This window comes from Alligator mississippiensis, chromosome 1, assembly GCF_030867095.1.
Source record: "Alligator mississippiensis isolate rAllMis1 chromosome 1, rAllMis1, whole genome shotgun sequence".
In the NCBI taxonomy this organism is placed as follows: Eukaryota; Metazoa; Chordata; order Crocodylia; family Alligatoridae; genus Alligator; species Alligator mississippiensis.
Window position 1 is genome coordinate 221,163,408 of NC_081824.1, and position 23,578 is coordinate 221,186,985.

The 23,578-nt window shown below is 42.9% G+C and overlaps 1 protein-coding gene across 1 annotated transcript in view; it reads right to left on the minus strand.

Moving 5' to 3' along the window:
- The window catches only part of SPTLC3 (serine palmitoyltransferase long chain base subunit 3), a 138,302-nt gene that overhangs the window by 28,852 nt on the left and 85,872 nt on the right, over positions 1–23,578 (minus strand). Inside the window, exons 7-8 of the mRNA XM_014595107.3 lie at positions 14,061–14,166; positions 5,169–5,388 (exon numbers count right to left, since the gene is read on the minus strand). Of these exons, the coding sequence (XP_014450593.1) occupies positions 5,169–5,388; positions 14,061–14,166 (326 nt within the window). The remainder of the gene's footprint in view (positions 1–5,168; positions 5,389–14,060; positions 14,167–23,578) is intronic.

Sequence of the window (23,578 nt, forward strand, 5' to 3'; positions counted from 1 at the left end):
CATGGAGGGCTCTGCATGCAGCCCCCTGACTCCTGCCTGCTCCCCCAGCCCCCTGCCATGGCTGCTCTGCCTGCCTGAGCTCCAGCCCTTTAAGAAAAAAAAGAAACCAAAAAAATCCCGGCCTCACCGGCTCCTGCCCAGCAGGGGGGCGATCCCCTCTTCCATGAGCCCCCCGAAGCCCCAAGGCCGCTGCAGAAGCTGATGAGCCCGGGGGGGTTTGTTTTTGTTTTTCTTCAAGGGCCAGAGCTCAGGTGGGCAAGGCAGCCATGGGGGTGGTGCTGGGGGAGCCAGAGGGGGCCAGGGGGCTCATGGCAGAGCCCCCCAAGCAGCATGGGGCAGTGAGGGGCAGCAGAGATTGCCCCCCTGCCGGGCAGCACCCAGTGAGTAGGGGCTTTTTTTTAAAGCACCGGGAGTTGGGGCAGGTGGGGCAGCCATGGGGGTGGGGCTGGGGGAGCAGGTGGGGGGGCCCTCCTCCCTTCTCCAGCCCCCCTCCCCTGCCCCATACTTACCAGCTCCAAGTCCAGCTCTCAGTGGCAGTGAGCGGGGACTGCCTGAATCACTGAAGCTCTCCGAATCTTTTCCAAATTGAGTCAGAGAGCTTCAAATCAATTCAGACCTTTTTATTGGTCCCCTGATTCGATTTGGATTTGGAGAGTTGGCCACCAAATCAGGCCGAATCTCCTCTGACTTGAGTCAGCAGGTGAAGCTTTGCACAGCCCTACTAAATAGATTATCTACAAAATTATGTAGGGCAGAGCAGAGTACTCTTAACTTACAGCCAATGCGTGTTTCTATCTTTAAATGGCAAACATGTTAAAGACAGCACTGTAAGGAGAAATTATAGAATTAAAGATACAATATTATTTGCTGCACTAATTAAAGGAGCATCTAGACTCTATACTTGATCAGTGGGTATACTTCAGACCATAGTGTAGCTAGAGAAGGAAATGGGATGCCCGCATCCCTTGCTGTCTTTATACACTTGAATCGGCATATATAATTGGTAGAAGTCTGGGAACTGAGAATATACCTGGCTAGATTGGACCAAGTCTATAAAATCCAATAATCTATCCGCAATACTAAAGAAAATAAGGTGACTCCTGCCTTTGCCCTCCACTAATATGTAGTATCATGCCTATGGGCTAGTTACAAGGATAGCTGTGCTTCTGACCTCTCTCTGGTCACCACAAATGTATTTCCACTCATGTCTGAATTCATGCCTTCACTTCTAGGGTGAACTGATTTGATTCTAGTTTGGGCCCTGGGCTACAGTATTCTTGTGGAGAGATCGTGCCTACCCAGCAAGTCCGACTGGGTTTGGCATCTACAGTTCTCCCCTTCGGGAGACTGTGGCCAGTGGGTAGACAGCTTTCTTAAAGCAAAGCATTGGCTATTCTTAACAGTGGGAATACAGCGTAATTTGAGAGCAAAAGCCTTTAAAACAACAAAAGGCCTCCATGTATTCTGTTCTTCTTAGAGTCCTGCTATCCTTTAGTAGAGACTCTGAGAAGGCCTCAGTTTTGCAGTTACTTCTAACCTGAGCAGTCCAAGTATTAGGCCCTTGACACACTTTACACTCAAGATGTATTTAACCAGATAATCACATCTTAAAGCCATATGCTAATGCAATTAATAGTGTGATAAAACAAGGAATAAGTTGCAAAGTTATTACACAAAAAATGTGTAATAACTTTGTGGTCATTTTTTATCATGTCATTAATTGTGTGGCCAGGCTGGGGCTCCCAGCTGCGGAGGGAGAGAAAGGGGAATGGCACCCTGTGCTCCCATGGCTTGGAGCCCCGTCAGCTGATCCAGGCTTGCAGCTGCAGTTGCACCCTCACGGCTGATAGCCTGATCAGCTGATGGGGCTCCCAGCCGCAGGAGTTTGTTACTTCCTGGTACAAGGGGAGCCTGGGACCCTGCACTTGCAATAAGGCGTAATGTGCATGGCAGGAAGCGTGATTGTGAGGATTGCACATCAGATCCTGTTGTGCCTTTACTTAGCCAGTTTTCCTTCACTGTCTCTCTACCTCCTGCTTGAGGGAGTGTGTCCATTTAAACTTAATCAGGGTTTTGCTTTTGTGTATTCACAAGTTTGGATTCGCTGCCCCTAAATGCCCCCTACAAAACTACTATGGTGACTTCATTAAGAGCTTGGAAGTAGAACACCAAACAAATGGATCTTGCCTTGTCTGTGAGGTGTTGGTGGTTGAGTGGCTGTCTCAAGCCACTGTTTCTTTTTCTGTTTCTTTTTTTGTAACAGCCTGCTATTAAAACTAGACAAATATATTCACATAGTAAATATTAGGGGTGTATTGATAAACATTTTCTTGGCTGAAACCAAGAAACCAATAGCCAATTATTCACCAGGAATATCAGCCAATACTGATCTGATAACTGACTTACAGGAATGCAGCTGGGCAGCATGGAGAGTAGCGTTCTGCAGGTAAGTCTGTGGAGTGGAAGGAGCATGGAGTGGGGGCAGATCGAGACCCCCATGGTGAGGGAGGGTGTGGGACAGGGGCAGGGGCTAGGGCAGGGAAGTGAATAGCACCTTGGGGGAGTGGGATGGAGCTGCGGGTAGCTAGTCCACTGTGGGCTTGGGGCTCTTCACCCTGCTGCCTTTGCCCCAGGAGCTGCTGCCTGTCCAGCAGCAGAGGCAGCAGCAAGCTGTGTCTCCAGCTGCTGGATGGGCAGGGGATGAAGCGTGGCCAGTGCCGCTCCTGAGGCAGAGGCAGCAGGGCAGAGAACCACGAGCGCACAGTGGGCAGCCTGCCTCCGCCCTTATCACACTCAGCTTTGTTCCAGTTAAAAGTGACCAGCGCTTCAAAATGGTGGCAAAGACCTGGCTTTTAAAAATGGTGGCATTAAATGAGCTTTAGTTCAAGTGCCCCCACTGCCATTTTTAAGCACCAGGATGCTGATCCCATGGACAAGCATCCCACGGCTACGTCTTGCTCCTCCAGGGTCCCATTCACCTGCTCCCTCAGGGTCCCATGGGGCCTTGATCTGCACCCCCCCCCAATCCGCATTCCCCTCCCCAGACCTACCTGCAGGGTGCTGTTCTCCATAGTGCCCAGCTGCATTCCTGGCTGGTGCGTGCATGCAGCTGTGTGCACGTACACGGTGTCTGGGGGCCTCAGCCAGAAGGCATAGTTATTGGTACATTATCAGCTATACCCGTCAAAAGAAGCTGAAAGGCGATAATGTTAATTTTCCTTTTATCGGTGCTGATCTGATATGGAACCAATATATTGGTACGCCTCTTGTAAATAGCCCACTAACCACATCCCCTACAGAAGTTATAAGTTACTACAGAGCAGTCTTACATCTGCCATATGAAGTGCAGCCAATTCTTTGCTCTGAAGCCTTGTATGAGCTTATATACACATTAAGGAAAGTAGATTAAATATTTTTACTCTTTCCAATATAGTTTTAATCTGTGTGCAGTTAAGTAACAGGCACCTATATATGTGCTGGAAGTCTGCTGTGATGTGTGCTAATTAGCATGCTCCAGCAGCCTCCACATCATGAGTATTCAGCATCTCTGTGCTTCAAAATGGCGGCGGGGTACTTTAACAAAATCTCATCCAGTGAGCTTTAGTTAAGGTACCCCTGCTTCCATTTTGAAGCGCAAGACACTAAATACATGTGACTCTGTGGAAGCATTAATTAGAGTGACTCTCAGAGCTGCTCTAATTAACCCCCCCCCCCCCCCGAGCACGTGTAAAGACGCCCCTTGATTGAATCAATGGACAGGTGGTAAATGTAGAAAGCTTAACATTTTCAACACACCTGGAGCTGAACAATGATATTTTCATGTCAGGAATTTTCTTGTATAAACAACACTCTTAGCATTGTATCTAACTAAAAAGTAAAAAAATTAGGCTGCATGGTGAACAGAACAGGAAATAGGAATTACTATGACAAAAGGGATGAAATGGCTATTTTATTTTTTTTACGGACACCGTTGATGATACTTTGAAGCACTTTTAGGATATGTGTATAGAAAACATGATTTGGGTTTAGCTTTACAATTTGTCTTATAAGGTGGATAATGAAGGTTAAATTATCAAAATGATTTTTTTTTGATGGGCATCCACATTTCTTAAAATGCATTGGGGCCATTCTCTGCTTGTAGTGCTATAAAGCAGGAACAGCCTTTACAGTGCTATAAACCAGGAACAACCACAACAGCATCAAAGGAATTGCCACAGTTTTGTGCCAGTTCAGCTGCAAGCCACATTTATACCTGCAGCAAACTCATTATAGCTCTTAAGACAGATCCCAAGTGTCATAGCTCCACTAATGCTTATGATAGCATGACAACTCATAGTTTCACAGAAACCAGTGAAATAATGCCAGTTCGCAATCTCAGGGAATCCGTCCCATTCTTCATATAACAGTTTAATAGTATACATAAACAGACACACGCAGCTGCATCTACATGTTAACAGAGGCTGGAGTTCAGTCTGTTTGACGACTTCAACCTGAACAGAAGGAAAAGAATGGAAAACTACCAAATTGCACAACGGTGCTGCTCATGCTTTCTTTTTAGCTTGCTTTTTGCCATTTTACCATGCTTTCTTTATCCAGTTACATCATGTACAGCTGCACTTGCTGTTGATTTTTGTCATCAACAAGAAGAAATTTTCTGGATGGACATGGGGCTATTGAGTGCATATTGTTTGCTACTGCAAAACTTCCTTAGCAAAAGAATTTCTCCACCAACCTCAAAAGTGAGAATGAAACATTCCACAAATATTTAGAAATTCTATTATCAAAGGACCCTGTACTTTCAGGATGCTGTTTCTACAAATGAAATAAAATAATAAACTCTCTCCATGCAAATCAGAACAGTGCATCATATTTAGCTAGCAATAAAACTTGTTGAAAATCCTTCCCAAAGCAACAAACAGCTACATTATAAAAAGCCCAGGGCAGCACAAAAGCCCTGGTAATAAAAAAAATTATATAATGTAAATATGAGGCATAAATAAAAAGGCCAACTATTTTACCCATCCCAACACTGTAGAACATCTGAATATGACCACGTATTAACTTTTATCTTTGAAAGAGTGCTAGCATAAGGCAACTTATAGGGAAAGACAGCAATAAACAAAATGGATGTCATGTTTTTGATGTTAAAATAGAATCTTTCGAGTTACCTTCCTGCCAGCTATGTATCCCCCAGCTGCTCCAAAGCTTTTAGTGAATGTACCCATCAATACATCAACATCGTCAGGATCCATTCCAAAATATTCCACAACTCCTCGGCCCGTTGGTCCCACAGCACCGATGCTGTGAGCTTCATCCAAGTAGAGGTAGGCTTTGTACTTTTTCTTCAAGGCAACTACTTCTGGCAAGCGCACAATGGAACCTTCCATGCTAGGGAATGAAAGAATTGCTAATGAATAATACCCAGATGCCTTAATATGCTGCTCCCTTTAAATATATGATGGAGTGCAAGGTGTGTACAATACAGCCTGCTTAAAGGTCAAAAGAAATGTGAAGTCAAATATACACACTGGCTGCTATCCAGACAAGTATATAATAATGCATTACAAAAATGCAATTCATAGATCTTTGCAACTCTGGGCCATACTTGCTTAAGTCCTAAGCACCTCTCTGGCAACATTCTCAGGTAATGGGTCCTGGGAGAATCAGCTCTGAGTTGTAGGAGAAGCATAGGGCTAGCAAAGATAAAAGCTCAGGACAGGAACACTTTTTTTCTGCTCTTCAGAATAGCCCCAAGCTAGTTCTCAGGTAGTTGCCATATCTTAGAACAGCCCTGGCCCTTGGAGCTGGTAGAACCTGGGAGATACAAATGCAACTTCCACCACTGCTTGTCCTCTCTGCTCCTACTTTGTGCCTTTCTGGAGATGTGTCATGTAATATATGACAGGGCAGGATCCTATTATGTACGTTATGTCCCTCCCACCAATAACTGAAGCAAATTAAATATTCTGTGTTCATACATTAGTGGCACATGAAGGGGACCAAAAGAACACTTGTGGTAGCTACATCAATAGGTTAGGTGGACTTGAAGATTTACACTGTAAGCTGAACCCTGAGGAGACAAGTAAGAAATCCATTTTAATCTGGGAAACATAAATTATCCATATAATTGCAGTAAACACTCTTGATGTCTTGAAAACCTGTGTGAGATGGCTGAGGAAGCTTGTCACCAGCTATCTTCACAGGTACTCAGTTATCACCAGAGTGAATTAACTTTGGGCTCTTCCACTAGCTGGACTGGGTGGGTAGGAGGGAGGAGGTTAAAGTGCTAATTCAATGGAGGCCAACCTTTTTGGCAGGCATTTGGCTGCCTCTTCCCCCAGTGCTCTTCTGATCCCCTTCCCCTGTGTGATCTGCTGCTCCGCTTTCTGTTTTCTCCCCTATGCTCCCTCACTGATTTGCTGCTTTGCCTTCTGCTCCCTGCCCTATCTGCCTCTGTGTTGCCTGTCCCCTCCCTGATCTGCTGCATGCTACACATAGAGACTGCCTATGCCACTTGTGGCATCCATCCTACAGGTTAGCCACTTTTTGCTTGATAATGTATTTTCGAGGTATTCTGAGGGTAGGTCCCTGGCTTAGATGTGCCAAAGTAAATACTCTAAGACAGTTCCCTGAAAAAGTTTGTCCTCAAATCTAATATGCAAATAAGTATGTGCTGACAGCACAGCTTTGCCATGTTATTTATTTTTATATAAAACTATTTTCTGTTGCTTCTATGGATTTTTTCCACTGACAACATGACATTGCATTAAGTAAGTGAGGAGGCAGAAACTGGGAATGTGACAGAGGGGTAAAGCAGCAGGCAGGCTTTTAGAAAAATCATCAAAAGTTTCCCAATTCCCATCTTTCTCATGGTCAAAACTGGCATCCTGGGAAGGCTTTAACTAAATCTCAGCAATACTTGATATGCCCACTGTTCCCCTATCAATATCAGAGAGTACAATAAAATCAATGGATATACTACTTTACGGGGATGTTTCAGCTAAAATGACCATAAGTGTACTCATTAAGTATTTTCACATTTAAATTGACATCATCAAATTTATTAGCCCATGCAGAAAAATGGGGGGCAGCTTACATGTCTGTCCAAGTTATTGTTTTGGCTTGTTTGGAGACTCAGGCAGACAACACTGCACACAGGATGTTCATCCTCAGAGCTTTATGGGTTACAATCTTAAATTAATAATAGAAAATTTAGCTTCTACTGTATAAATCAGCATGAAATTATACCCAGATCCTTAGTTAAATACCCTCTACTAGTGGCCACAAGGTTTTAAATTCTAAGAGAATATAATGAGGATAGTGTAGTCACTTCATGTAGACCCTTTCTAGGGTGGCCATCATAAAGGACATTCCAGTTTTCTGCTACTCTGTCCTCTGCTTATACAAAAGCTGACGCCTTTATGTCCTCCATTTTTCTCTTCAAGAAGAAATATAGAGGACATAAAGGGATCCGGTTTTGTATCAATAGAGGACAGAGGACAACCAGACTGTCCTCTTTGATGGCCACCCTAACCCTTTCACACCTGGAACAGAGGACAGAACCACCAGAAAAGTAAAAGGCCCATTGATCTCAGAAGGACTCACAGCATGGGAGGGATCCACAGAATGGATACAATACTGATGCCTCCATGAAAGTTTTTCTATGTTGTCCGGCTAACATGCTTCAGTCCTCTAGGGACTAGAGGCCAGTTCATAACCTATGCTGACTCCTTCCTTGGCCTCTCTGCTGACTTTCAGTAACTGGGGAAGAGTGTCTGTGATGCAGACAACTGTTTGGTTAGAACTGGACTGAGACCAAATTCACTTTGTCTGGGAGCCTCAGAGAAGCCCAAAAGGAAGGCGAAATCCTCTGGTAAGCATTGATTGAGATTAAATTTAAACCAGGGATCTTGAGAAGAAACCAAATGTATACAGCTCATGTTGGTAGTATTGTTCTTGCATAACTGCTTGCCTCTTTTGTAGCTCTGGAGGTTTATAAGAAGTAGTCTGATGAAGTCTGAACATTTTTTGTGGGAAGGGATCAGTTTATAAACCACAACCTTTATCCTCTGGCCTCAGAGGTAGGACAGAGCTCCACTGCCCAAAGTAGAATTATAGACATATTTGCTTGGAAAGGACCCTTAGGAAATCACGTAATCTAATCCTCTGCTCATGGCAGGTTCACTCTGTCTAAACCATCTCGGAGAAATGGGGAACACGAGGAGAATTCTGGGAAGGAATTGGGCCTCGGGGAGCCAAATCCTGCCTCGAGGAGCAGAGCATACACGTGGCCTGTGCAGACCAGCCTCTAGACAGTGTAGGCCTAGTCCTCCCATTGTGGTGTGATGGGATGGAGTGAGTGAGGCCACAGTCCTGCCTCCTCTTTCTTCCCTTTGCACTGTGTGCTTCAGGGGAAATCAAAGACTATAACAGCAGAAGCCCTCAGATAGGCTGCGCAAAGGCTGTGGCAATAATTTTGTGTGCCATTCATTCACAGCTGGTTGCTTGCCATAATCAGGCCCCCAAAATAAAATATGCTATTAAAAGATGAGGGCCTGTCATCTACACAAGTGAAACAGGAAACAGGCTTTGTCACAGAGTTATGTTACTTCTGCATTATTGCGTCAAATCCAGGGCAACTGAGTTCAGCTCTGCCCTAGCTGAGATCTGCACTGTTCTTTCACCTTATAATTTCTGAAGTGGTTTTCCTCATATGGTATCCTCTCTCTTCTTCATAGTCCCATCACACAATGAAGCTGTGGCACAAAACTGACCTATTTACAACATTGAACCTATTACAATAGTTCAAAACCTGTTCGGTTTATGCCTGGGATAAATTTTCCTATACAATACAAGGTGCTAATCCCATTACTGACAATGTTATCTACTCTGCAATGTTATTGAAGTGTTAACCAGGTTATATAGTCACGGAGCTGTAAACACGTCCCCTGACAAGGCATGGTACAAGGATGTACCAACTACAGAGTTTTGGGCCGAATCCAAATCCTCTCAAAGTCAATGGATTCTTCCCTTAAACCCTCATGGTATTTTGATCAGCACTTTGGAAAGAAAAGACATGCTCCCATGGGTTACCTAGTCCTCCTCACCATCTTTACTGGCTTATTCTCTAGAGGCTGCTGAGTTTAAAAATAAATATCTCAGGGAGCTGGCCTTCTAACCATATAATCAAGTAGAATAGGGGTGGGCAATTATTTTGGGCGGAGGGCCGCTTACTGAGTTTTGGCAAGCCATTGATGGATGGATGACAGGCAGCCAAAGGCAGATAGATATTAATTTTCTAAACTTTTTAGGCACCCCGCGGGCCAGCTAGAATGGCCGGTGGGCCGGATCTGGCCTGCGGGCCGCATTTTGCCCACCCCTGAAATAGAATGAGGCATTTTTCACAGCATCATTCATTGCATAGTCAGAAAGACTGATTTTAATATTTAGCCTACCATTTTATCTTTCATAATTACATAATACAACTCTGACAGATAACAAAATCTATTAACAGTCCTCTACTCTTTGATGACTTATCCTATGCTCTTCTTCAAACTGCAAATAAATCGTTCCTTATAAGTAAAACCCTCTGGCCCCATTCCTGATCTGATCTTTCACAAGATGCATACTTTATATTTATGTCAATCTCTTACTTCCAAAATATACACAATAAATCTTAGTCTTTGCTTTTAACATTATTTTCTTTGGTAAACTTTGCACCTGGTGGTGTTTAGGAGACTTGACACAACTGTCTCTATTTTGTGGTTTACAGCAATAGTTTAAAAAGTCAAATGAAATACCATACGTTGAACCGTTAGGAAACAGCCACTGATTGATTAACCCTTTTTGCTGGTCTGTGGCCAGACACTTAAAACATTGCCTGTTTTTCAATCCCTTGGTCCAATCACATAATAGCAGGAAATAAAAAAATTGTCCCAATAGATTGCCTAGGGTACTGGCACTGAATCCCGCAAAATTTCAAGTATACGTGAAAATGCCCTGGATGAAATCCAAATGTTCAGAGAGCCACCCGCTGGCTTGTATGGAAACATGCTCAAAATCAAATTAAAATGGAAATTGAAAAAAAAAAATATGAAAAAATCATCTTTTTGAGCACTCCATGTTGCCCTTCAATTATTGCCCTGGACTTTGGCTCGTCTAACAGAAATGCAAGTATGTTACAAGGGAGCATGCATGTACCAGAAACTGATTGAGAAAGCAGTAACTGGTTGATCTGAACTGAAAATGGTAGATGCCAAGGAAAACATTAGCTAGAATTTAAATAATAGAGATCTGATTTAGCAAGTCAGTTTAATTTGCACCATGGACACTGCCAAAACTTGGTCATGCTTTTTGTACTGGGGACTGATAGTCATGTGGTCTTTCTGTATTTGGAATGAATATTGAATCCATTTACTCTCACGCTAATGCAAGTTAAAAGCCAGTTTTCACTAATAGTTACATTTATCTTTGCTACATTTTCCTTTTTCAGATGTTACATACATGCATACATACATAAATGGACACTTTCCTCACTGTTTAATTGACATATAGCTTGGATCCTTCACAAGTTTAGGGGCAAATTTCTGCTTGCACTTAGGCAGGCTTTGGTTTGGAAACACCCGCCTGAGTTTTTTTAACATCCATGTTGGCTAGCAATAGTTCTTTTCAAGTTCTGCCAGATGGTAAGCTTGGGTTCATGCACAATGTAGCAAAGGAGAACTCTTTAACATACCCATACCATAGCCCAAGGGATTGCTTGAATGATACTGAAAGAAGAATTTGGCTTTTAACATCAGTCTCACCACCAGAAGACCATGGTGTCATATGTAACAATGTTAAAACAATAATGGAAAGTTTTAAGTTTCTCCTGAATCCCTGGAAAAAGTATCTGTGGAAGAAGCTGCCAAACCAAACTTGCAAATCAAGATGCTTTATTTTGACCAAATAATTTCAATTCTATATACGAGTTATCTTGAAGATCCATTTCTTTAGAAACCCATTTAAAAAGACATCATATGACCTTAGCAAGAAGGATCTGGTAATATTTCTCCTCTTCTTCTCCAGTATGGACACAGTGTTAATGTACCACTGGCAAAACTTGAAACGAACTAATGCTAGCCAGCATGGGTGCTGGAAAATCATATTGCAAAAACCATACCTCAAGAAAGGAAAGAATCAGAATGAGAGGAAACAGCTCAAGCAAAGTGTAAAAGAGGCAATTCTAGTATGTCTTTCCTTACCCTTTCTTTGCATTTAAAATGTTGTTAGCTGTATGCTTGTTTGGTCTATTTGATTTGCTAATCTGTGCAAGCAACAATGACTATACAGTGCTTCAAGGACAGGTAGATATTGAGTACAGCCAGTAATGCAATAATAAATTACAGTGCCAGTATAATGGGAGTTTTCTCTCAGCCCACAGTAGAACTGATTTGCAATCTGAAGTAGGAGCTTTGAGTTCTGATTTGCTCACATCATTCGAATGCATAAAGCTGATTTAAAAACTAGTTAATGTGTGTACCAGTTTCTTTTAAGGTAGTAAAAAGGAGTTAAGTTTTTTTATTAGTTTCTTATTTTATGGCTTTCACTTGAATGGAAATAATCAATTTTGAGGTGCTAGGATGAGATTAAACTTTTTAACGCAATTGGAGTGAGGCACCCTTCTTTTTTGACTGCCTGCTTCAAGAAAGATGTCTAGCGGAGAGCAACAAAAATGATTAGAACAGGGAAAGTATGGCTTCTGAGGAAAGGCTGAAAGAGCTTGACCTCTTTAGTCTGGAGAAAAGAAAACTGAGTGGGATTTGATGACAGCCTTCAAATACCTGAAGGGTGATTATAAAGAAGATGGAGGTAACCTTTTTTATGTGGCTGTAGGGAACAGGACTAGGAGCAGTAGCTTCAAACTGCATCAAAGGAAATTTACATTGGAAATAAGGAGAAACTTTCTGACTATGAGGGTGGTCAAGCATTGGAAAAGGCTACCCAGACAAGTTGTGGAATCATTATCCCTGGAAATTTTCAAGAGGAGATTTGACAGATACTTGCCTGGGATGATCCTGCCTTGAGCAGGGAGCTGCACTAGATGACCCCATGAGGTCCCTTCAGCCCTATGATCATATTATCCAATGAATTCGTATTGCAAGTCCATGGCTGTTGAGTGCTTAATTCCTTTAGTTTGTGGATTTTCTATTTTAAGTGACAGACTTTGATATCGTCCACATTATGGTAATGTTAGACTGATGTAGCTATGATGATCCAGGAATAATGCAGAAGCAAAGAATTTTTGGGTGATATCATTTACTGGACCAACTGTGTAATTGGGATAGAGTTAGACAAGCCTTTGAATGCAAGACATTCTTCTTCAGGTCTTGCATTTGAAAGCTTGTCTAACTCTATCCCAACTATACAGTTGATCCAATAAAAGATATCACCCCCCAAAATCCCTGCCTCTCGCATAATTCCCTTAGGCACGCTGACAATCCTCATCTAAAATACTAGGACCTTACAAATTAAAGTTTTACATGATGCCTTTTGCTAAGCAATGAGAAAGATGGCTCTTCTATTGTCCACTTGAAAAATTATCTTGGAAAAACAACAGGAGATTTAACGAAATTTAAGCTCAGTGTCTTGTAAATGCAAGATTGATTAAGTTGCAAATGCCAAAACAAACTGACATCGTGAGTTTGTGCAACTGTTATGCCTAACCAGCATGTCTGTGTCTCAAATTTACTGTCACTTTCCATTATTGTTGACATATGAAACATAGGATTTAAAACTGACTAAATCACAGCAGCTGCAGTTTTTTTTTTGTAGGCCATGTGACTGACAGGGGTATTTGTCAGTAAAATGTTGGTGGTCCACCTAATTTCTGCATGATCAAAAGTCCTTAGAACTTTGCTTTCCTTTAGCTGGGCCAAGCTATGTTTATTTGCAGTTTTGGTCTGTTTATTCTGGCTGAAAGGAGATGTTCAGCCTGCTTTGGATCAGCTGATCTGCTGCTAAACTGTTTTAGTCCTGAGTGACAGGTGTTTAGATAAGGGCTCATTTGTTCTCTGCAGCAACTGGCACATGATACACCAAAGAGAAAATGCTGATGACCAGGAAGTAATGACAATACACGAACAGTAAATGCATCATAATGAAAAAGGTAGCTAGCCGGACTTATTAAATATCATAATTTATCCCACTGCTGCCCAAAGCTGATGCATCTCAGTGATGGGTAAAGTGATCTGTATTGTGTAGTGCTTAATGCTGACTTGCAAACCACTTGGGCATCCTGCAGGATGAGGAATGCGATATAATACAATGCCACGTAACTACAAGGCATCATTAACAGACAATCCTAGACAAACTCCTTAAATTACTTTTATTATGCACTGTCTGCTTATATGTGAGCACTGGAACAACTGCGGCTAATTCCTTTAATGTCAGTTTATACCCAAGCCCAGATGCCACTCCATTGGATAGTGACACCAAGTGGAGATGGGTTGTTTTCACCAAGGCTGACTTGTCTCTCTGTGTTTGTATTCTGCTTTCTGCCTATAAAAGCTGGCATGCAGAATCCATACAATAGCCAGGCCAATATCTTCTTTTGATGTAGCAGTCTAGAGAGCTGGTCTCTTTAATCACTCTACCAAAGATCTTCAGCTAGTATAAACTGTCATAGCTCTATTGACTTTAGTGGAGCTATGATAATTTGCACCAGCTGAAGATTTGCCCTTTGTATTTATATGTCAATCCCCCTTTCCCCAGAGGAACGAAGAGTACAAATCAATATTCAAAACTACATGTAGGGGACCAGACTGGAGTTGCTTCACTTACACCAAGGCTCAGACTGACCTATGCATTTTTTATATAAAGCATCAAAAGCTGAAACTGTTATTATCTGATTCCCCTTAATAATAAACACCAACAGCTTTAGCAAGGCCACTTAAGATCCTACTATGACATGAGCCAATAAAAAATACCCCTCTGTATTTCTAAGTCAACCCCAGTTCCTGTTTAATTATATAGGCCTACTAAATTACAATGGAGTGTTCATTTCTAAAATGTCTACAGACCTGTAAATGCCCTCTACAAGGATAAGGATTTTTCTCCAGGCTCTGTGGTTTCGAGGCTGCCCATATACTATTGCATCCCTCAGGAGCTTCTCAAGGCTCTGCATATCTTTATTTAAAAAGAAAAGAAAGGAAAGAAGCATTAAACAAAAGGATTTTTAAAAGCAATCGTTCACTTTTTCCCTGGCCACTATTTAATGTTTAGGACATGCCTCCTGATTGTAAACTTTCTTTGTAAAAAAATCACAGCCTCAATAATAGATTTAAGTTGCCTGAAGTTTGAACTCAGAGACGCTACAAGAGTTTTCTACAATAGCGCATCTTATTTGAGGGAAAAAAACCCTTTTCTTCAAGCATTAGAAACTGGTTGTATCTGCATTTAAAAGTAAAATGGATATACTTTGGGTACCTGCAGATTTTGTATTGCCTATAATTAACTGGATTGCTGAAATTCACAGCTTCTGGAGGCCTTTGCCTGGTGTGCTTCGCAGAAGATTTTCAGAAGAGCATAAGGCATTTAAAAACAAGAATTCCTGTGAAAGCCAGTGAGACATGTCTACATTTCCCAAATGCTCTTGAGAATTCCCCCCCGCCCCCCCTTGAGGGCAAGCTGGCAACCTGGCTGGCTGGATATTTACTGACTTACTCTGTCTCAGAATCTGAGTCTACATTCTCTGCTTACCACACAGAAACAGGAAGGACAAGAAAGAATACAATTTATATGCATTCTGCTTCCAGCCAGCAGCACCTTCCCCTTTCAAGCACAGCATTGTAAGACACAAAAGTTACCATCATGGTAATACACTTGTCCTAAAAAAGTTAAGATTTGAAACCTATGGAACCTAAGGTTAAGATTTGAAACAAAGAATAGTAAAGATAGATGTATTAAGAAATGTTCAGTTATAACTGTTCCAGGCCATGTTAACCAAGGTGTTAAAATTAAATATTTCACTTGTAACCAAACAGAAAAACCAGAAGGGCCTTTTGTTATGATCAACATACACAAAAGCCAGAGAACTTTATATTTTTCTTGAAATCAGAGGTAAGGCTTATTAAGCCTACTTCAGTTAAGTGGCTTTGGGTCAGTTCCCAGCATCATCAGTCGCTCATGAATAACATGTGTTTCATCAGCAAACTCTTGGATTTTATCCTATGAAGCACAGCATAGTGACATGAAGAGGAATCTCGTATTTTTCAAGAAAGAAAGGGTGTGTGTCTAAGTGAGTGCAAGAGAGAGAAATACACAAACTGGGGTACACTTTTTGAGTCAAAAGACAATGTTTTGATGAGGCTTAATGTAAAAAAGCCTTGAGCAGTGTTAGCAACATTGCTGCCTTCTCAGGGGTTGATTATGGATAATGATGCTAATGAGATAACTTTAATAAAAGTGGAATGGCAGACACTGAAATACAGAAAAAAAAAAGAAAATGGAAGCATTAAGGCTGTTGCACAATTTGGCTTTTAATAGAGATTTGGCTGAAATCTGATCAATGTTCTGATATTAAGACTTGAATGAAACCTCTAGGAGGCAAACGCTTCTTGTACATGGCAGGGATCTGAAAACACACATTCCAAAATGCCTTGAAACAGCACCTGACATGGCATTTTGCTTTGTTCATTTTGCTTTTTCAGCTGCTGCCAGAAGCTGCAACAAGGTGATACAGAAGGGAAGGGCCAAATTCTAGCCCCCACCCCCCATGCAGTGGGGTCTCCATAATTGCTGTTGCTTAATGTGGGGTACAGCTACATCTTTGCTGCTATTCCTACCCTATACTGTGAGTAGATACGAGTCCAAATTTCTGGGGCAGATCCCTTCTGTATTTGGGAGAGGGAATAGATTTCAAAGCGTGAAATTGCACCTGGTCTGAATTTTATAGGTTGCCCTTATCCCTCATGACTAGTTGATCCAAATACTTCTGAATGTGAGGTGTTTAAAATGCAAAGCCAGATCTGAAAGCCACAGGTCACATCCTCATGTTTATCTTGGATGTTTACCATGAATCTGGAATGTGCCAGGCCCCACAGCGCTATTGTAATTTTAACTGCTTTAGAACTCAGTGACCATCACAGTAAAAGCAGTGGATGGCAGTAGTGTACTACTGGAGACTGTCGGGCAGTAGAATAGAGATCACTGACTGGGCAAGTATTTGTATACAGCCAAGAAAAAACTAAAAAATGAATCACTGTGCTTGGGAGAGTACCTTAGGTCAGTTGCTAGAAGCTGGCAATGATGGCCTTCTAAAGCTGTTGGCAATGTTTTTGCATTATTCTATCCTAGAGCTTGAGCAATTTTTGTAACATTCAGCCACGTGATTTTAATCCATAAAATACAATCCACCCACTTGATGCTCCTCAGTCTAGAAGAGGGGTGTCAAAGATTCAGCCTGAGGGCCAGATTCAGCCTGTGGAACTATCATTTGGTCCCAGTGCTGTCCATGGTTTTTGAGTGGACCCACAGGCAGCATGTGGGGTGTGCTGGATGGCCCCAAGTGTCACATGCAGGACCTGCTCTGTGACCATACTGTACACAGTGCCCATTCCAGCATGAACAACTGGTGCCTTCTGCCACTGCGGGGGGGCACCATAGCAGGTAGCAGTGAGCGGGGACTGCCCGCAGTCACTGTCCACGCTGTTGGCGGCGGTGAGTGGGGACCACCTGCAGCAGCCAGCAGCCATATCAGTGACAAGGGGAGGTGGAGGGGGAAGGGGTGGGGGGTGGCAACTGCCCGCAGAAGCCAGCGGCAGCTTTGGCACCAGCCAATCTCGGGGGGGCACGTCCCCCTACTATGCGTCAGCTATGCATTCCAGTGTGCATCCGCTCCATGCTGGATCCAGTGTACATCCCAGAGTGCATGCACCACCTGCAGCGTGGCCCTAGAGTAGCCTGTCAGGAGTGGCTGGCGTGGGCACTGTGTTGGCATGGTCCTGGACCAGCCACTCTGGGACATGTACTGCATGCTGTGCCTGCTCCAGGACATGCACCAGCCTGGAGTGGATGCATGTTGGAGTGAGCACTGTGTGCAGTGTGGTCCCAGAGCAACCAGAGTGGAAGCTGCAGGTAGTACTGTTTTAGAGCAGCTGTTCCAGGGCCATGCAGCCTGTGGTGTCCACTCCAGTTGCTCTGGGGCTGTGCCACAGGCAGTGCATGCTCTGACCACTCTGGGATGTGTGCTGGATCTGGCGTGGAGTGGTCATGCACTGGAGCCAGTGCTAGGTGCAGAACTGTCCTAGAATGGCTGGTTCTGGACATGCGCTAGATCTGGTGTGTGGGGCTGGCCTGTGGGGTCACTTATGTGGCCTGTAGAGCTAGAGGAGCTTGACAACCCTGGTCTAGACCGACGTCATGCAAGCACCTACTCTGGACACATTCAAGATACGTTTGGATGATTATCTTGCTGGGGTCATCTGACCCCAGCTGACTTCCTGCCCTTTGGGTAGGGGGCTGGACCAGGTGATCTCATGAGGTCCCTTCTAGCCCTAATATCTACCAAATCTATGGAAATCTTTCAAACTATGAAGAACAAATGAGCAGTGTGTCTACATCTGGTATTTTTCAGCTCCCATTAAACATATCACTCAGTGTCCCTTAGTGAAAAGTGAACTCCTTCCTCACGAACTCCTGTTATGTACATGCAAACATGATCTGTTCAGGTAAAAATAATGGTTTCTCATAAGGCAAAAGGAATGACAGGATGTTCAAGAGGACTTGGGGGTACCATGCTGACGTAGCAAGCCTCATTGTTTGTTTGCACACCCACATCTGTCTGTTTCTTTGCATCCACCTGTTGTCTCTTTTCTTATATTTCCATTCAAAGTTCTTTGAGGTCAGATCATATTGTTTTGTATTTGTAGAGCACCTATCACAAAAGGGTCCTGGTCCATAACTAGGGTCTTGTTTATTCAGATAAATAGATTTCTGATGGTTGCCGTACCATTAGAAACTTACAGACACTACTAGAGATCTCAGTGGGTTGACTCAAGGTAATCAACAATGGTATTTGCTCCCCTGTATATGGAGGTGAGCCATTTTACCAGGCACTTTAACAGAAAGAGCAAGAGGTCCATGAAACAAATTGACTCAATGTTAGTACAGGAAAAGAGGAGTAAAAAAAGATTACTCAGTACCCAAGCTTTCTCATTTGTGAGCCTTGAGGAAAGGAGCTGCTTTAATAATTGTCACTTTCCTTTTACCAGAAATGATTAGACAAGGCAGAACTACAGATTTATATTCCAGCAGGTTGGTGTCACTATGGTTCCTAAGAAGCTGTCCTATTATTCCTCATCTCATTTGTATAGGCCACGTATGGCCTGGGGCACCTGTACATACAAACATATCTACTGCCACAGCTATTAAGGGAAGAGACCTGCCCTCTTCCCTCATGCAATTGTGTGTGTTCCACTACACACTGTCTGTCCACTGACCTACCCTAACTACAGCACTGAACACCACATTTTAGGTCAGGAAGAAGTATAACTCTTGATCAGATTGGCATAGACTGTTTAGGTTTTTTGTTCCTTCTGGAGCATGGGGCAGAGTCCTTGTCCTAGGACCTTCTGAACATATTTTGACTAATAATGTTTCTGTCATTTCAGTGGCAGGATACTAGAGGTATATTTGCCTCTTTTGCTTCTAATCTGTGGCATATTATAAGGTATTACTGATATTTCAGATATTGTCCCTTGTAGCTGTGGCTGGGAATGGCAGTTTTGGTGATTCTGTTGTTTAACAAATGCCTGTGAGCCCAGGGGACTTGACTTGGTGGTTCAGTGTACTACGGATAGTCCTATTTTCCTATATACTAGTGTGTCTCCAACATGACCAACCCCTGATCCTCTACTTTGCAGCACAGCAAATTTCTATGGTACCGTGCTCTGTGGCACACTGGAATTGCCCTGAATAGAATGTCCTCTGAATTGCATTCTAATGCAGCAAAATTGTCATTGTCATTGTCAACCTTTAGTGGTTGTATGACTCCTGCCTGGCTCTGTCTCTACAGTTGCCCTTCCTTAATTGCTTTCCTGCCATGCCTTGTTGTTATCAAGGTTAAGTAAGGGACACTGCCAGCAGGCCTGAGAGAGAGCCTGAGTCCAATCAACTCCTCAACAGGTCTCTCCTGAACCTTACTAGTCTCACTCAGCCTCTGTGCTAAATAGGCCCTTTTGGCCTGGCGGTGCTCCTGGAGGGTACCTATAGCCTGAAGGGCAAATTGTGTGGCTTCTTTCCTCCCCTACACCATGACCCAAGTCTCGCAGGTGTTACAACTTCCACTGTTTGCTTCCCTTAGCCGCTCTCAGGATTCTCAGACCATCTAGGTCCCTCTCTGCCCTATATCTTTGGGTCCTCAGACCCCTAGTCCCTCCTGCAGTCACTCTTCAGGCTGGGGAATCCTCTGTGCCCTGCTCAGCTCCCTTCTCTGGGCTGAGGCTCTATTCCCTTGTCCTCAATCCCCACTCAGTCCCTTCACTGGGCTGGGAAATTTGCTATAGGCCTTGAGTTGGACTCCAGCAGGGCTCAGGTACGGGCTTATCTAGCCCAGCCCTGCTCTCTTGGGGTTTGGTGAGCCTGAAACCAGCCCCCAGACCTCTTGGACCAGACCTCCCCTTAAAGTGGCAGGCACTCCAAAGTGCCCTGCTACAAGTACCAATATAGCAAATCCTAGATTTGCCACTTAGAGTGCCAACAAATCCAATAATTCTGTTTCAAATTATGGAAGCAGTTGCTCATCTGAGTTCTGAAGCTGTAATTGCTCTTTTGCCATCAACAATGCAGTGAAGATGGCACAGTTGTCCTCTAAATGGCAATCAAGTACATAAAAGTTCTTGATGAATTTAAATTAATTGTTTAAACTAATTCACAGTGCTCACTTGTACTACCAAAAGAGCTGAGCACCTGTAGTGCTTTCATATATTGTGAGGGAGAAGTTACTGTCCAGTCTGTCTTAGCATTTGTCCAAGCAAACTGAATTGTTTAACACTTATCTTCAACTGACATTGCTATTGCCCCGCAACATTAGCATTTCTGAAGTGAAAGAACTGTAGTGCAAGAGGGGCTATACAAACTCAGCATAATAGAACAAAAAAGTGGGGGATGGGATTTTCAAAGATGCAAAGGGAAGTTTGGGCACCCATTTCCCACTGAAAGCCAAGGAGTGTTGGGCACCTTGGCTTTGTTTGAAAATCTCACTGAAAGTACACAAATTAATTTGATTTAGCAATGCGTTCCATTTAGCTGGACTGATGTCAGAACTGATCCTGAGACAAGGCAGTCTGTTCACATGTATGGGGTGGGGGTAAGACTGGAAATTCAAGTTGTCCTATCACACCCCTACATATACATGGAGACAAAGAAAGAGGGAGGGAAAAGGATAAAGGAGGGAGGGAAAAGGACAACGCCAAAGACTTCTGCTTTGAGCAGTGCAGTTACTGTAGGTAGTTACCATGCAACTCTTTAAATTAGCAGAGGTAGGCATAATTTTCTAGGACGCTTTCTAGATAGTAAGATCTGTTGGGTGCCTGTGTATACCCTGTAGATGACATACCCCTAGGTACCAATGACATCCTTTTATTAAATTGTTAATCCATGAAATACTGTCAGGATGTATGGATCTGTTTAGAAAAACACTAGGGAAAGGAGGAGGAGGAGTTGAACAGCATGGGCCCAAGCAGGCAATCATCACTTACTGGGCCACATTCTCTCTTCTCTTGGCTATTCTCTCTTCTCTGAGTGCTGCTTACATGAATCCCCACTGCTAGCAATTAATAAGCAGTCCCCAGGTCCAGAGGAAAGGGTGTCAGAAGTTTTACTTGAACAAATGAATGAATATGCTCCAGCCTTGTAACTCCCCTACTCCAGCTTTGCTATGCCTCGTGTGGCTGTTAGACTGTCAACTCTCAGAGGAGGCAGAGGTTCTGGGTAAATTACTTCTACAACAATTAGTTTAGTAAGATCCTTAGGCATGACTTCAACAGAAATAATAATAAACATTGCAGGGTGTTTTTTCTAAAGGGAGCTTGTGATCTGGCAAGCAAGTCCAGGTTATGATGGAAAGCTTGACAGAGCATTACTGGAGGCTTCTGCATGGGCAAGACTTCTCTATTCACACCTGCATCAGCTGAAACTTGACACACAATGTCAGCTAAAACTTGGTGCTTTCTTTTTTAATATATCTACTACCGTATGCTCTTCCTTCCCCCCTGTTTTGTGTACTATAATTGTCAATTTCCTTTTTCACTTACTTTCTCTCATAAAATATACACCCACATTTTTTATTGTAAAATGCATTTTTCCCCAAAGTAATTCCATTTATATTTCCCCCTCACTCTCTCATGATCTCCCTTTTCCTATACACACTGAATTTGGAAACCAGGCATCATGCCTTCAAGTTTCTCCTCACATCACCTGGAGCAGGCTCTGATAAGTAGGAGCTTGATAAATTTGAGGACTCCCAAAATAGAGCTGACAGCTGAAGGGAGAAATGGCATTTTGCTCCCTGCTTTCACCCACCTATATGATACTCCCTGGGTTGCAGCTGTGGAGTTGTGCATCTCCTGAAGCTTTCACTCCTGCAATGGAGAGTCTCTCTCTCCCCCTCTCCCTGATGTGCTACTCTTCCTGGGATATAAAAAGTCCTGGGAATAAAAAGTTCTAGTGCAGTGGTTGTCAACATTTTAAATTTAAGGCACCCCTCAGACAATGCCAACTCTTAGCTATCACTTGTTTTTTGACTATGGTAAAATAATAAAAGGCAGGGTAGAGTTTCACCATATAGACTAATTAAATCAGAGATGCATAAGCAACAGGTTGCTTAATCAGATACTATTATAGATACAACTCTACTCTGCCTTCTGCCTGATTTCAGGCTAACACAACTAATTACCTCTCCGCTCAAAAATAATATAGCAATTCTTCTGTTGCAAAGAACTCAGAGCGTGCCTATACCTGTGCTCTGGGTGGGGAGGGGCCTTTTTAATTAAAGTGGTTCCCTGACATCTGGTCTAACTAAAAGGGCTCACCATCACGTATAGAAGTCTCCCATGTTTTAAAATGGCCATGGGTGAGCTTTAACTGAAGGTCATTCGATGAGCTTCAGTTAAAGTGCCCCTGTGGCCATTTTAAAACACAGGGGGCTTAATATTGTAATGGCGAGGTGATGCTGGTGCATTCTAACTAGAATGCAGAGCAGACTTGATTAATCAAGTCTACTCTGATGCATTCTAATTAGAATGTGAACCAGCATGTCTGTAGGCAGCCAGAAAGACCACAACAGGGCAGAAATGTTTTGATCCTCTGGATTCTTATTTGAAGAGGTTTGTTTTATGAATCATATGTAGGTGCTTACACAGTTAACAGGATGCAGCACCCTGGTCAAGAATTACTGCTTTCATGTCTGTCTTTGTCGTTAATGCTCCTTTTTGATTCCTTTTGTAAGTGGGAGGTTATTTTTCAAATAAAAAAGGCTAGAATTTCCTCCCCCACCCCAAATAAAAGCATAGCTTTTGCCCAATTTAAGAGCACTTACTGGGAGAACTCCCTGCTCATGTTTGGCAAATTGCACATGGGTTTTCAAGTCAGAGAGGGAGAATACAGCTGCAGCCTGCTTGAAACAGGATATGTCTGAAAGCGACATACACCTCAGTGCGACAATCCTCTCTGACACAGAGTCTGCATGTGCCATAGGGAAATAAGAACTGCCAGGACGAATCAAACCACGGTTCTTCGATGTAGTCCAGTGACCTGTTTCTGACAATGGCTGGCACCAGATGCTTTTGAGCAGCAGATGTGAGTGTAATTTGCCTCCGCAGGAGGTTACCTCCTGCTCTCTAATAGTTGTGAGAGTAGCTTGCAACTCAAGCATGCTGTTTTATACCATTCCAAAACTCCTTCTAGACTCAACTATTGCAATTCTGTATAAACTTATTATACATTATGATGCATCCCTTTAAAGAAATTGCCAGAATGCTGTGGATTAATATAAAACACCTCAATGAAGTATAGTGCACTGGCAGAAATGCATTATGTGCAGAGTTCTGAACAGCACTTGCCCACGGTACACAACTCAGTCACCCTTACAATCACTGCCCAATGAAGACAAAATGTAGTATTATACTACTTAAAACTAAGAATGCAAGACAATGAAGTTGAGCACGATTAACAGGCAGTTCTTTGTTGGACTATCAATGCAGAGATTTTTAAACAAGTTTTTAAATAATATTACTTCTCAGTACCTGTAGCTTATCTTCCAAGTGAGGATCACAACATTATTGCAAAATGTCACTAGTGCTTAATTTACATATGTAGTCACTGGGGTTCCTTGTGCAAATACATGCATGAACAAATAACTAAAATTGCAGCCACCCTCAGGGCCTGACTTGCTATAAACAACCACCTTTATACGTGTGACATAAGTAGAAGACTGCTTAACCTGTCACTAAAGCATAACACTCAGTTTTTAAACTTCCAGCAGAGCGCTCGCATCTGAGACAGGGTTCTTTTATAGGTTAGTCCTTACTGTGCAAATTCA